The following is a 16,116-nucleotide window of genomic DNA, read 5'->3' on the forward strand; positions in this document are numbered from 1 at the left end:
GTTGTATCAGAAAAGGAGAGGAGCAGGTAATAGAATTATGAGGAGCATTGGACCCTTTTTGGGTCCAATCCAAATATTATTTTGAATTTTTAAAATAAGATAAAGCAATCTTGGCCAAGATGGAGTAACAGGAAATGAAGTTATCCAGCAGCCTGAAAAAAACCTAAAAAACTGGTCAAAATATATGAAACAATGTTTTCAGATATTGGACATCAGGGAGCAGAGATGAGTAATCCCTGAAAGAAAAGGAACAGACAGGGTGAGCTCTGTGATTGCCCCAGGTTGCTGCCCAGAAAAAGTATCCAGAATGCAGGATCCAGAGGGGTAAACGAGGAGTGGTCTCCCTGGGTGAAGGAGATGGTGTTGGGTGTCTAGGTAGGCCAGAGTGGCTAGAGTTCTCAGGGCAGAGTACCAGAAAGAGAGAGCAGCACAGAGAAAAAGCTCTGGAAATCTGCTGAGGATCTCCCTTAGAGCTCCAGCTGAATTCTGATCAGTGCATGTGTGGGAGGAAACTATACAGTGCCAGGGAAAGAACAACCTGAAAGGATTAGAAGGAACAATCCTTGAAATTCACGCAGGGCTAGAAATAGTCTGTGTTTCCATTAGCCAAAGTGGAAAAACCTCCAAATTCATGGGTTGTCAGGAAGAGTACTCAGAAGTGTGTTATATCAGCAGAGGAGAAAATTAGTCTAAAGGTTGCTCTGATTCCTAATAAAAAAGCATAAAAGCAAACCTCAAAAGGAGGAAAAACTAGACTAAAATTGTTTACAGATAACATAACAAAGCACAAGAATATTTATAAGAATGTGAAAATATGCAGCATTCAACAGGATAAAATTTACAACTGTCATCCAACTAAATATTGCCAAGCTTACAGAGAGGCAGGACAAAATACAACCCATAATAATGAGAAAAATCAACCAGTAGAAACAGACCCAGAAGTGACACACATTATGGAGTGAGTAGACAAAGACACTTAGTAGTTATTATAATTGTATTCCATATTATAACTACATCCCATGTTAAAGGTAGAGGACAGACCACGCTAAGAAGACATATGGAAGATATGAAAAAGATGTGTCAAATTCTAGAGATGAAAACTAAATAATCTGATACAAAAAATACACTGGATGGGATTAGTAGCAAATTAGACACTGCAGACAAAAAGATTAGTAAACATGAAGAAATAGCAGTAGAAAATGCAAAACTAAATGCAAAGAACAAAGACAGAAGGAGGGGAAAAAAATGAATAGAGTATTAGTGAACTGTGGGGCAACTTCAAGCAGCCTAAGAGGGTGCTTAGGTGAAGAAACTTTTGGGGGTGGATATGTTCATTATCTTGATGGTGGTGATGGTTTCACAGCTGTACGCATGTGTTAAACCTCATCAAGTTGTATGCTTCCGATATATGTATTTAATGTACTCTACTTCCATCATGTCTCAACGTTGGTATAAAAAAGCAGTCTGGAACTGAAATCCCAGACAATAGCATGGGAGATGGAAGTGGGATGATGGAACAGTGAGCTGGGATACTAAGTGAGGGGAAGTGATAGCTTTCTAAGCTTCTTGTCTATTTGGGAAGAATCGGTATGGATACCTATTAACTGTATAAGTTGTTATAAAAATATGTTTTAAAACAAGTGTCTTAAAAATGTGGGTAGCTATTGCATGAAGCAAAATAGAATGCATAACTTGAAACCAATGTAAAGGACATATAGCAAAAAATACTGATCAATCCAACTAAAGCAAAAAAGGAAAAATAAAGGAAAACTGTAAAATTCATCAATAAAACCCAAACCTGTTTTTTTTCTTTTAAAGATCAATAAAATAACTTTGGCAAGTATTAAAAGGAAAAAAGACAGAAGGTATAAATAACATTAGGAATGAAAAGGGAAGGCAATATTAGAATGTGTATTTTAAATTACAAGCAAATATTGTAATTATGCCAATAGATTTCATTTTTTAAATCAACTTTATTGAAGTATAATTTACACAAAATATAATGCATACCTTTAAAATGCATTATTTGAGGAGTTTTGATAACTATATGCCACCTGTAACTACTGCTGCTGATCTCAGAGGGAAAGCAGTCAGCGGTTGTGAAGAGAGATCTTAGTTCCCTGCCCAGGAATTGAAACTGGGTAGCCTGGATAAAAACCAGGAATTTTAACCGCTAGTTCACCAGGGGCTAGAGGCTAGAATCAAAGTGGCCCTAGCTCTTTCCCTCATTTGAAAGCAAGACTATTCCAAGGAGGCAAAATTGTAAAAGCAGTTGCAAAGTTTATTATTAAAGACACAAGACAACATATGGGAGACCACACAGAGAAGCAGTTTGTTTATTTAAGACAGAAGCAAGGCAGTAATACACACCCAGGGAGAAAGAGGGTATGGGCGCCCTCTCTAATGAGGAGCGCAGTAAGTCAGAAGCTAGGCAGAAATACACACCCGGAGAGGACTGCGGGCATCCTGAATGAGGAGTGCAGTAAAGAGGTGATTTATATCACAGACATAGGACAGTTCCTCCGGGTGTCTGTTTACATTTGGCCAATTATCTTGTTTCTTTTTTTTACACCTGACTGCTCTCCAAGGAGCAGTTCTCCCCAAGAAGCCTGTGCAAGGTTTTGCTAAGATGGATCCCACCACAGAGGCCTGCAGATGCATTCCACACTTATTATGGGGTGGCATCCCCTCCCTTTTTGACCCCCAAGGAGCCTCCTGCACATGTGCAAAGAAGTTTTCCTTGACCTCAGGAGTGGGCATCTTATCTCTTTACTTCAGCAAAGCTCAGTTTCTGTCTCTACCTTTGTCCTTGGAGTGTCTGGGTGAAAACAAATCTTCAGTTTTATTCCACTTGACAACCACCAGCTGTCTGGCCCAGGGGCCCATCTATCTTCTACCTCACCACCACAATCAAGGTATAGAATATTTCTGACAACCCAGGAGTTCTCTTGTCAGTTCTCAGTCAATCCCCTCCATCTACCTCTTGGCCTTAGGTAACTGCTGATCTGATTTCTACATGATAGTTTTGCCTTTTCTTGAGTTTTGTATACGTGACTCACACAGTATCTATCCTTTTACGTATACCTTTTTTTCATTCAACAAAGTTATCTTGAAACTCATCCATGTTGAGTATCAACAGTTCATTGCATTTCATTCCTGAATAGCAGTCTATGATGGATATATGACAATTTTAACATCAATTCATCTCTTAATGAACATTTGGGTTGTCCAGTTTGGGGCTCTTATAAATAGAGCTGCTATGAAAATTCATTTCCAAGTGGATATATTTTTTTATTTCTCCTAAATGAGTGGAAGTTCTAGGTCCTATGGTAAATGTATGTTTAACTTTATAAGAAACTGCCACTGTATGAAAATTCTAGTTCTGTCACATCCTTGCCAACATTTTATAACAATATAAATGAAAACCTAAATGAAACACAATTTTCTAAAAAGTAATGAATTACCAAAATTGGCTAGGAAACCAAGCTAGGAAAGCCAGGAAACCTGAAAAGAATAGTAACTATACAAATATTGAAGTGATAATCAAAGATCAACCCCACTCTCCAAATATATACAAGGATCAGAGTTTTACTAGTCAAGTTCTACCAAACTGTCCAGGAATAGATAATTCCATTTATTGTTCAAAGTTAACAGAGAAAAAGATAGCGGTTCATTTTACGAAGCTATTACATTGCTGATACCAACATTTTTTAAGGATACCACGAAAAAAGTCTGTAATTTAATATCACTTCAATGAAGGAAGCAAAAACCCCACGCTAAGTATGCTTTAAAAAATAATCAATGCCAAGCGTGATCAAGAAGAGGTTATAGTAGTAGGAATGATAGGATGCTTCAAAATTAGAAAAATCTAACTATCATTTATTTTACTAACCAATTAAAGGATAAAACCATATGGTCATCTGAAAAGATGCACAAAAAACACAATAAAATTTCATCTCCTGTTCTTGATTTTAAAACATATACATACAATATGTATACACGTACTTAATAAACTCAACACAGATAGGAATTTCTCTGGGAAGCACATATTCCTAGGAAATCCAAGAAAACCGACTGGCACTATTTGCACCAATTTGAGAGTTCAGCAGGGTGACTAAATACCTGCTCTACACATCAATGGTAACTAATTAGAAAATATGGGGAAAAGAAATACATAAATTACTTCCAAATATATTCCAGGAATAAAACTAAGGGGGGGGGGAGACTTTAAGAGGAAATCTATAAAACTTTATCCAAGGACATTATTTGACATCTCAGCCTCTTACTGTATGTTTTTCCTTCCCAACACTTAATTAAAAACTGGTTTGGTGGGGGGTCGAGGATTTTTTTTTTGCTTTTTTAAAATTTCTTTGGCTGCACTGGGTCTTAGTTGTGGTATGCAGATCCTTGCTGCCCACAGGACCTTTAGTTGCGTGTTTTTAAAGACCATATTCTTTGAAACAATAATGTTATTAAGAATGGTGAAAAAAACCAAATCAAATCATACTGGTTGACTCACCTGTTTTCATCACCACCCCCGCCCCGTCTCCCCCACAGATTGTAAACTTCTTGAGGGAAAAGGTCTTGTTTGTCGGGATCCTCACTCTGTGAGGCCACCCGATACCTTACACAATTCATAACAGAGTTGGCCCCTGACAGTTGTAAAACATCGCAGAGCCTGAAGCACTTGCTGGTCCTCTTTCTCTCTACCTACATTGATGGGTGTTACGCAATTACGTACGGAAATTGCTCCAAGCCTCCCACGTGACAGGACCCCGGCCAACGACTCATCCCAGCCAATCAGAATGCTTCGCACCTGCGACCTCACTCCCCCTCCACCCCTCCCCCCACGGCAGCACGAGGGGGAATCATCCAGTCTCAGGCTTGTCTCCTGGCGAGGCCAATGCGCCTGCGCACCGCGCCCTGATTGGCTGAGAGCTGCGGGCCTGCGCGCGCAGGACGCCGCCTCGGTTACTAAGGGCGGGATCCCGGCGAGGGCGCCGGCGGCTTGTGCTGTCTCGGCCTGCTTCGAGGCCTGGCCGCGCTCGCCATGCCGAACCGCAGGCCCAGTCGCAATGCCTACTATTTCTTCGTGCAGGAGAAGATCCCCGAACTGCGGCGGAGAGGTCTGCCCGTGGCTCGCGTCGCTGATGCCATCCCCTACTGCTCTGCTGACTGGGCGGTAAGGCTGGAGGCCCATGATTCTGGGGCAGGCAGTTGGGCAAGTGGGAGGCAGGAGGGCGAGAAGCCTCGAGGAGTCCAGTGACCCCTGGGCCCCTGCTGGAGGGGAGAGGGAGCCCCCTGTTCCCAGCCCAGAGCGGAGCGCCGCTGAAACCGCCTCCCTGTAATGTCCAGGCATCAACCTGCAGGGCCCAGGGCACTGTAGGCCCTCACTTCTGCCTTTTGTCTCCCCTTGCCATCTCCTTAAGCTCCTGAGGGAGGAGGAAAAGGAGAAATACGCAGAAATGGCTCGAGACTGGAGGGCTGCCCAGGGGAAGGACTCTGCGCCTTCCGAGAAGCAGGTAAAATTAGCCAGAAAAGAATAGTCACCTGCCTGGCACACAGGCGTGCTCAGTAAATGCTGGATGAGTGAATGGGTGAATGTCAAGTGTAGACGACTGGGTGATTTGGGTGAGTGCAAAGAAGAGTTTTTCTTTCTTTCTTTTTGTTTTTCCTGGTGTCAGAATGCCTGCTAAAAACCCAGCAGGCTCCAGAACTACGGCAAACGATGGTATCATTTGATGGTGATAGGGAGATTCCCATTAGCAAACCTGCAGCCAATAAACACGATCAGTGAAGGGAGCGCTGATATTTAGGGTTTGCACTAGATGACCTCTAAGGGTCCTTTTCAACTCCTTTATGATTTAAGAACCGTTTTTCAGATGTTTAACAGTAGTTTGGTGCATTCTCTTTTTGAATGACACCTGGCACCAGGCCAGTTCCTGTGTTTAAAATATTGAAATAACAAGCTTTGTGGATGTTGGTGAATGTTTGTGTGCCTTACAGGTTAGAGTTGAATAAAGTTCATTTGGGTTAATTTCTGTGTAGCAGAATGTTAAAGCACTGCATAAAATTTTTATTGATTCATATCAAGAAAAGGTAATTGTGGAATTTTACCCCCTCTGTGTTCTTCCCATTCTTACATAGCAAAAATTCTATTCTTATTATCAACTGTTAACATTGGATTGAAATTCAAGAGTTTTGCTTGTTTTAGATTTGAACGATTTTTATTTTATGGATTTATGTTTGAGTAGAAACTCTAATCAGTTTGAATTTGTACTTAATTATACTTGTGAGCCTTGATTTTTTTTTTTTCTTCTCACTGCAGTTTCTTAACACATTTCCCCTCAAAGTGAAAGCCATTTTGTATACATATGTCATTGAGACTTGGAGTCAGCACAATCTGGTTTTTACTTTGAGTGAAGAACCAATAATGTTAGAGTACTTTGGCAAGTGATATTTTTTGGCCACTGGACAGGCATATATGATGTGACCCAGTAGGTTTAGTTTAGATTATCAGTAGTGGGCAAATGGCTTTTAGCAGTATTTGGACTGGTTATTTACTACTCAGCCTTTTGATTCAGAGTATTTACAGATTTTTGCTATTGTCAGCCTTTGGGTGTTGGTGGTGTTGATGATTATTTGTTTATATACTCATTGGGTTTATTGTCCTGGAGAGATTACCAAAGTAATCTATGGGTTGTTTTGCAGTTATTTTGCTAAATTTAAGTATATGGTATAAAGTGCCCAACAAGAGTTTTAAACATGTGATCAATGGTTACCTTTCTCTTTAGAAACGTGTTTCCACCCCACTGGGGAGGCCAGGCATGCTTGTACCAAAGCAGGATGTTTCACCCCCGGATATGTCAGGCTTGTCTCTAAAAAGTGATCAAGGTAGAGTAATCCTAAAATGTTTTTTTTTTAGATTAAATTTGGGTGCTTAAAATACTGTGATATGTTGATCGGTAAACAGGTATTCTGTTCATTTTGATTCTGCATTTCAAAGTAATTGACTACAGGTGTTCAAACATGGTGGCACTAAAGTTGTAAAAGATCAGGTAGTGTGCATTTGTTGAAGTTAACCCTGGAGAATTTTTTTTTTTTTTAACAAAAATCTGGTCTCTTGTTTTCTATCACTTCATGTTATTAAGCATACCTTTTGGATGTAAGTGTTTATAGATAGACACTTAAATACATTTGTTACAAAGGTAAAGATAAATTGAGCTAGCCTAAAGAAGAACATAGCTAATTTTTTCTGGCTGTTTTTTTTATTAAATGTGTTCTGATTTTGTTAAAACTTTAGTAGTCTTCAGGAGTCTTAAGTGTGGCCAATCCTGGTAAATAAGATGCTTCTTACTTTCTCACATTTGTTTCTTCTTTTAGAGAGTTTATAAGTGGTCTTGTGTATATTGGTAAAAAGCAAAGAGTGAACTAAGTTGTCCTTAGAATCAGTGCAGAAAAGCTCTGATATAAACTATTTGGTTTTATTTCCCAAACCGTTATATTTCTTGAATATGGGTCACAGCTTTTCTTAAGTCATTACTGAGATTCAGGGCTTATGTATAGCTAAATTATGTAGAGCTGGCTGCAAGTTTGAATAATTTTGTTACTTCATGCAAAGAGTGATTACTACTTTAATCCTTGATAAGTGTAATTATAAAAATTGATTCACTTATTTGGTACAGCTGTTTTATTTTTTTAGCTCATTTAGGAATATAGGAACACAAGGAGAAAGGTTCTAAAACTTTTGTTTTTGTCAGAGGGGTAAATCTGAGATGTTCATCTGTTCATGTTGTCTTTTTTTTTTTAAGCTCTCCTTGGAGGCATTTTTTATTTTTTGAACATTTTTAGCCATGGCGAGCTACCTCCTCATTGTGAACAGCGCTTCCTCCCTTGTGAAATAGGCTGTGTTAAATATTCTCTCCAAGAAGGTATTATGGCAGATTTCCACAGTTTTATAAATCCTGGTAAGTAGCTAATTAGAGTAAATGCTAGATGTTAAATTATGTTTTTTTATATTGACCTTATTTGATAATAGTATCTTTCTTAAAAGCTGTTGCATGAGTGAGTTCTTAAAATGTAACAATACTTCATAATAATTGGATGAAAAACTATTAAGAACTAAGTGTTAACACAGAGTTTTTGGTTTCGGCTTTTAACCTCAAGTAAGCATTAAAGTTGGGTGGATGGAATGCCTGAAAAATGTGTAGCCTGCTGTTCGCTTACCTGCGGCCTTACATCTTAGAATTTCCTGAAAACTTTTATACTTTTGCTCATTCCTTTTTTTACCCCATCCTTCACCTGAACAGTCACTAGTTTTTAACTTGCTGTTGCCTTGTAACCTTGAGCAGAGTACTTACCCTTTCTGAACCTATTAGCTCATCTATAAAGGGGATAATGCCTATAGGAGGGCTGTTCTAAGAAACACCTGAGAAGGTACGGAGATAGCCTAGTATTTAATAGGCTCTCAGATATTCTCACTATTTCTTCTTCCTACTACTCCAACACATCAAAAGCAGTTATTAATGAAGACATAGGATTTGATTCAGTTCCCAAGTTGGTAGATAGTAGTTAAGGGAGCACCATACCTTTTGAAGGTAAGTGGGAGGAATAGATAGGGAAGAGTAAAGGAGAAGAAGTTGGGGAAAGAAGAATTTCATCTTTAGTTTATCAGTTACTTTAAAATTGATTAGGATAGTCCAGCACTTTTCCCTGTTTTGAGGTTAACGGGATAACAAGTTTTCCTGCTCACACTTGGGAGAGTTGTCACGTCAGATAATTACTTTTTTTTGTATGGGTGTTGAAACATTAAGATAGAATTTGGAGACTTTTTTCCTCCAAGAAATATATAAATACCTTGCTATATCAAGGGCCTCATGAACCCCTGGCTAAGACTCATTTCGCACAAATTTTCTTTACCTAGGATTTCTTTCTCTGTGAGGAATAACTTGCTTTTTAAAGTAGCTTGGGTAATATACCAAGATTCTTTGATAGTCATCATACCTTTGGTTAGGAAAAGTCTCTTCTACGAGGTTTCGTCTTCTGTAATTTCACAAAGCAATAACAATTACCTGTGTTACAATTTGGTCATCCTGTGGAATATTACTGTAGCACAATCAGAGAGCTTCCAGATTTCTGCTTCTCTCAATAAAATATTTTGTATTACAGGTGAAATTCCACGTGGATTTCGGTTTCATTGTCAGGCTGCAAGTAGGTATAAAGGAATGGGGTAGAATGTAGGCATTGAATAAGTGAGTACCTGGTTAAGATGCTTCTCTAAACAGAGACATAAAACATTGATTGAGAGAAGAATAACCTTAAATTATTGTTGGAGAATCTTCATAGACGTGGTAGATGGTGTATGTAATCCTTAAAAACTTTGAAATTATATAGAATGATACGATAATATCCTTTTCCCTTTATGGAAATTGGGTTTTTATGTTCTACTTATATCCTTTGGCTTCAAGATTAGTGCCTCTGACCAGGTGCTAAGGTAGGCTTTTTAACAGGTATCACGTTGTCTAGATTTAGGGCCATTCACAGGAATGCCCATTCAAAATTAAGGAAAAACAAAAGTTGATGCTTCAAAAATAACAGAATGATAGTGTTTAACAAATAAAACAGCTGTGAATTAATTTTTCAAACAAGGAAAACAGGTTTCTATTTCTAAATGTCTTGCAACCTAAGGATGTGACAGTGTATATCTAAGCTCTTGTACTCTCTTCTAGAAACTAGATTTTAACCATTTTCTTATTTAATTAAAATAAAAATCATGATAATAGGTTTTTTTTAATTTTTATTCAGAATGTCAATGTTTAATATATATTAACACATATATGCGGAATATAGAAAAATGGTACACATCAACTGGTTTGCAAGGCAGAAATAGAGACCCAGATGTAGAGAACAAACATATGGACACCAAGTGGGGAAAGCAGGGGGAGTTGGGAGAGGGGATGAATTGGGAGATTGGGATTTCCAAAAATATATTACTATTAAGAAAAAGATATCAAATTGTACACTTTTAAAAAAAAAAGCCAGTGTTTAAAAGTTTTCCTTAAAAATGTAGAAAACTAGCCTGTAGAAGTGTTTGAAATTAGAAATATGTTTTTCAGATCTGCCATAGCAAACAGCTGTTTTGTAATACTTACAATATTCTTTATAGATGAAGAGAACATTTTAGACTCATTTTTGGTTATGTCCTTTGAGTTTTTTCCAGTCTTAGTGAAAAATATGTACTAGTCCTTTTTTTTGTTTGCCTGGGATCAGGGCTGTAAGCCTTGGACAGGGGTTTAAGGCAATTTTTTTTTAGTAAGTTCCCTTATGTAGCTTTGAATGAAAAAAAAATATAGAATAAAAGTTCTGTTGTAACTTTGAGGTGTGAACCTAGCTAATCTCACGTGTTACATTGTCTGAGGTTTTTTGATGAAATAGGTAGTAGTAAAAACCAAAAATAGAAACTTAGCTGGTGAATTAATTTCATATTTTTACTTAAGCTCTTTTTCTGATTTGTTCATCTCATCAGTGCATTGGAATCCGTGTGTGCCAGACACTCATTTGTTAGAATGTCTCCTTACTGTTTATTTTGTTTCTGATTAAATTTTTTTAAAAAATCATTTTTAAAGGCTTATTTTTACAATCTTTTCAAATTAACTGATTAACAGAAAGTGTGGTTCTTAAAAACAAACCTATTAAGAACTCTAGGAATGTTTTCTTGAGTTATTTTTCACACTAATTAAAACTGAGCACAATGTTTTTCATTCAGGAAACCTAAAATCCTTGAGCTCACCAATTTAAGCATGTCTTAAATTGCCAATTTGATAACCCTGGGAAATGTGCCAATTAAATAAATAAATGTATTAGTGACAGCTGTGTCGACATAATAACTAAAAATGCTGATACTTAGGAAAAGGCCATGTTTCATACAGTGACACACTGAAGCAAATTTACATGTGGATACAATTTGATTAGTAACTAAGGAATGTGCATGTAGATCTTTCAAATGCTCCTGTGCTATCTGGCCTTTTAAGAAGTATGTGTAATGAAAAGCTGCTGAACATTAATTATTAGAGAAATGCAAATCAAAACTACAATGAGGTATTACCTCACACCAGTTAGAATGGGCATCATCAGAAAATCTACAAACAGTAAATGCTTGAGAGAGTGTGGAGAAAAGGGAACGCTCTTGCACTGTTGGTGGGAATATAAATCGATACAGCCACTATGGGGAACAGTATGGAGGTTCCTTGCAAAACTAAAAATAGTTACCATATGATCCAGCAATCCCACTGCTGGGCATATACCCAGAGAACACCATAATTCAAAAAGACACATGCACTCCAGTGTTCATTGCAGCACTATTTACAATAGCCAGGATACGGAAGCAACTTAAATGTCCATTGACAGATGAATGGATAAAGAAGATATGGTACATAGACACAATTACATATTACTCAGCTGTAAAAAGGGATGAAATTGGGCCATTTGTAGAGACATGGATGGACCTAGAGACTGTCATACAGAGTGAAGTGAGTCAGAAAGAGAAAAACAAATATCGTATATTAACACACATGCGAAATATAGAAAAATGGTACAGATCAACCGGTTTGCAAAGCAGAAATAGACACACAGATGTAGAGAACAAACATATGGACACCAAGTGGGGAAAGCAGGGGGAGTTGGGGGGGGGGGGATGAATTGGAAGATTGGGGTTGCCGTATATACATTACTAAAAAGAAAAAAAATCTTTGTACACTTTAAATATATGCAGTTTATTATGTCAGTTGTATCTCAATAAAACTTAAGGAAAAAGAAGTATGTGTACGTGAAATCAAGTGAAGGCTTCATGAGCATTATGGTTTAGCACATTATATCAAAGAATTTCAAGATTGGAAGAGATTTTGGTACAGACTGCCCAACCCCCTCAACCCCTGTATGTTCCTCTGAAGGGGAGTTCAGGTTCTGTATGTGTGTGGCGGGGGCGGGGGTGGGGCTAGTTAGGAGGTTTGGGCCCTTCTCATTCTCACACACTTCACCAGAGGATCTCTGCTTCTATCCGTTTTACTAATTAATGATTTTGAAAGAGAAGTTCTTTTTGAGAACAAGCAAAGCCTTAGAAACTGCTTTCAGTTTCCTGTACAAAAGGTCTATCAGCTTTGAAAATGAAGCTTCATACATAAAAAAAAAGATTATAACGTTCACTTAAGGTGTAAAGAACATTACTGATCAGCAGTGCACCTGCCATTCAGCTGAAGCAATAACACATTGGCATTATCATTGAAGGCCCGTATATTTTTCCCTGATTTCACCCTCCATCTTAAGAGAACCACTGTTTTGAATTTTGTGTTATTTCCTTTGTTTTATGAATAGTTTTACAATAAATACTTGTTTAAATGGTGTATTTAATTTTGCTTGCTTGAACTTTTGTGTAACATTGTGTATTTCTTTACCTGTATTTTTTTTTAGACATTTAACAATGTCTTTTCCCCGTTTCCCTATTGGGTTGTCATCTTTATTGGTTTATGGAAATTTATAATATCTTTTTTGATTGTTTTAATTGTGTGCAGATACCTATTTTCAGTTTGTGCCTTGCATTTTTTACTCTCATTATGGTGTATTTTAATGAACAGAAGTTTTTATTTTTAATTTAGTAAATGTATCAATCTTTTTACCTCATGGTATGTGGGGGTTTTTCAGTCTTATTTAAGAATTTCCTTCTACTAGAAGCTCATGAAGATACCTTTATTTTCTTCTATAATTCCAAGTTCTTATTCCACCTGGAATTGACTTGTGTATGATGTGAGATCAGGATTGTTTCATTTTTTTTCTATGTGGATAATCAGTTGTCTCAGCAGCATTTATTGAATAATCAATTTGTTCCCCATATGTAGTACCACCTGTATCATATCACATTTCTGTTTATGTATGAGACCTTCTGATATCTTGTGTTCTATTGATCTGCTTGTTTTTAGATGCCCATATCATATGTTAAACACAATATTTTGATAATTACTTGACTTTGGTTTTTTTTTTGGAATATTATGACTATTCTTGACTGCACTTTGATATACAGTTCACAATCACTATCATGCTTCACATAAAGCCTATTGAGATTTAAAACCTCAGGATTTGGGGTTTTTTTAGGGGTCTTTTTTTGTTTATGTGTTTATTTTTAATTTTTATAAAGTTTTAAAGCTTATTTAAACTTACAGTTATTACAAAATATTGGTTGTATTCTCCATGTTGTACAGTAAATTCTTAAGCCTATCATATACCCAGTACTTTGTACCTCCTACTCCCCCACGTATATATTGCACCTCTTCGCACTGGTAACCACTGGTTTCTTCTCTATAAGTATGAATCTGCTTCTTTTATGTTATGTTCACTAGTTCCTTGTATATTTGAGATCCACATATAAGCAATATCATGCAGTATTGATCTTTTTCTGTCTGAATTGTTTCACTTTGCATAGTGCCCTCCAAGTCCATCCATGTTGCTGCAAATGGCAGAATTTTGTTTTTTTACAGCTGAGTAGTAGTCATATATATATATATACCACTTTTTTAATTTTTATTTTATATTGGAATATGGTTGATTTATAGCATTGTGTTAGTTTCAGGTGTACAGCAAACTGACCTAATTATACATACACATATATCTATTCATTTTCAAATATTTTCCCATATAGGTTATTACAGAGTATTGAGTAGAGTTCCCTGTGATATTCAGTAGGTCCTGTTGATTATCAGTTTTATATGTAGTAGTGTGTATATGTCAGTCCCAGTATCCCAGTTTATCCCTCCCCCACCACTTTTCCCCTTTGGTAACCAAAAATGAGTTTCCTTAGTCTATGAGTCTGTTTCTGTTTTGTAAATAAGTTTATTTGTCATTTTTTTACATTCCACATGTAAGCAACATAATATGATATTTGTCTTTGTCTGGCTTACTTCACTTAGTATGATAATTTCTAGGGCCATCCATGTTGTTGCAAATGGCATTATCTTATTCTTTTTTCTTGCAGAGTAATATTCCATTGTGTATATGTACCACATCTTTAGCCATACCTCTGTTGATGGACGTGTAGGTTGCTTCCACATTTTGGCTATTGGAAATAGCGCTGCAGTGAATATTGGGGTGCATGTATTTTTTCAAATTACAGTTTTCCCTGAATATATTGCTGCATCATATGACAGCTCTATTTTTACTTTTTTAAGGAACCTTCATACTCTTCTTCATAGTGGTTGTACCAATTTACATTCCCACCAACAGTATAGGAGGTTCCCTTTTCTCCATGCCCTCTCCAGCATTTACTGTTTGTAGACATTTTGATGATAGCCATTCTCACCAGTGTGAGGTGATACCTCATTGTAGTTTTGATTTGCATTTCTCTAATAATTAGTGATGGTGAGTATCTTTTCATGTGCATTCTGGCCATGTGTACATCGCCTTTGGAGAAATGTATCTAGGTCTTCTAGCCATGTTTTGATTGGGTTGTTTATTTTTTTGACATTGAGCTGCATAAACTATTTGTAGATTTGGGGGATTAATGCCTTGTCAGTTGAATCTGTTGGAAATATTTTCTCCTGTTCCATATGTGGGTTGTCTTTTTGTTTTGTTTATGGTTTTCTTTGCATGTGAAAGCTTTTAAGTTTAACTAGGTCCCATTTATTTATTTTTATTTCATTATTTCATTGGGAGCTGGATGCAAAAAGATACTGCCGCAATTTTATGTCAAGGAGTGTTCTGCCTATGTTTTTCTCTACTTTTATAGTATCCAGTCTTACATTGAGGTCTTTAATCCATTTTGAGTTTATTTTTGTGTATGGTGTTAAAGAATGTTCTAATTTCATTCCTTTACATGTGGCTGTCCAGTTTTCCAGCACCGCTTATTGAATAGACTGTGCTTTCTCCATTGTATATTCTTGCCTCCTTTGTCATAGGTTAGATGACCATAGATGCGTGGGTTTATTTCTGGGCTTTCTATCCTGTTCCATTGGTCTATAAGTCTGTCTTTGTGCCAGTACCATACTGTTTTGATGACTGTAGCTTTGTAGTATAGTCTGAAGTCAGGGAGCCTGATTCCTCCAGCTCCATTTTTCTTAATATTGCTTTGGCTATTCAGGGTCTTTTGTGTCTCCATACAAATTTTAAGAATTTTTTTTGTTCTAGCTCTGTGAACAATGCCATTGTTATTTTGATAGAGATTGCATTGAATTGGTAGATTACCTTGGGTAGTATAGTCATTTTGACAATATTGATTCTTCCAATCCAAGAACATGGTATATCTTTCCATCTGTTTGTGTCATCTTTGATTTTTTTTCATCAGTGTTTTATAGTTTTTGGAGTATGGTCTTTTGCCTTCTTAGGTAGGTTTATTCCTAGGTATTTTATTCTTTTTGATGCAGTGGTTAAATGGAATTGTTTCCTTAATTTCTTTTGCTGATATTTTGTTGTTGGTGTATGGAAATGCAACAGATTTTCTGTGTATTAATTTTGTATCCTGCAACTTTACTGAATTCATTAAGCTTTAGCAGCTTTTTAGTATCATCTTTAGGATTTTATATGTATAGTATCATGTTATCTGCAAATAGTGACAGGTGTACTACTTATTTTCCAATTTGAATTCCTTTCTTTTTCTTCTGTGATTGCTGTGGCTAGTAATTCCAAAACTATGTTGAATAAAAGTGGTGAGAGTGGACATCCTTGTCTTGTTCCTGATATTAGAGGAAATGCTTTCAGCTTTTCATTGTTGAGTATGATGTTTGGTTTGTCGTATATGGCCTTATGTTGAGGTAGGTTCCCTTTATGCCCACCTTCTGGAGAGTTTTTATCATAAATGGGTGTTGAATTTTGTCAGAAGCTTTTTCTGCATCTGTTGAGGTGATCATGTGGTTTTTATCCTTCACTTTATTAATATGGTGTATCACATCGATTGATTTGCATATATGGAAGAATCCTTGCATTCCAGGGATAAACCCCACTTGATCATGGTGTGTGATCCTTTTAATGTGTTATTGGATTCTGTTGGCTAGTATTTGTTGAGGATCTTTGCATCAAAATTCATCAGTGATATTGGTCTGTAATTTTCTTTTTTTGTAGTATCTTTGTCTGGTTTTG

At 36.8% G+C, this 16,116-nt stretch overlaps 1 protein-coding gene across 3 annotated transcripts in view; it reads left to right on the forward strand.

The window, feature by feature from the left end:
- Positions 1-4,964: 4,964 nt before the first annotated feature.
- Positions 4,965-16,116, forward strand: part of MAEL (maelstrom spermatogenic transposon silencer) — a 42,274-nt gene continuing 31,122 nt past the window's right edge. Inside the window, exons 1-5 of one of the 3 annotated variants that reach the window (XM_057728426.1) lie at positions 4,991-5,182; positions 5,430-5,522; positions 6,795-6,894; positions 7,812-7,967; positions 9,169-9,210. In XM_057728426.1, coding sequence (XP_057584409.1) covers positions 5,051-5,182; positions 5,430-5,522; positions 6,795-6,894; positions 7,812-7,967; positions 9,169-9,210 — 523 coding nt within the window. In that variant the 5' untranslated portion in view covers positions 4,991-5,050. Of the gene's footprint in view, positions 5,183-5,429; positions 5,523-6,794; positions 6,895-7,811; positions 7,968-9,168; positions 9,211-16,116 lie in introns of all 3 variants that reach the window. The other 2 variants (XM_057728427.1, XM_057728428.1) reach the window with 2 other exon arrangements.

The sequence above is a fragment of the Hippopotamus amphibius genome, chromosome 3 (assembly GCF_030028045.1).
Source record: "Hippopotamus amphibius kiboko isolate mHipAmp2 chromosome 3, mHipAmp2.hap2, whole genome shotgun sequence".
NCBI classification, from domain to species: domain Eukaryota; kingdom Metazoa; phylum Chordata; class Mammalia; order Artiodactyla; family Hippopotamidae; genus Hippopotamus; species Hippopotamus amphibius.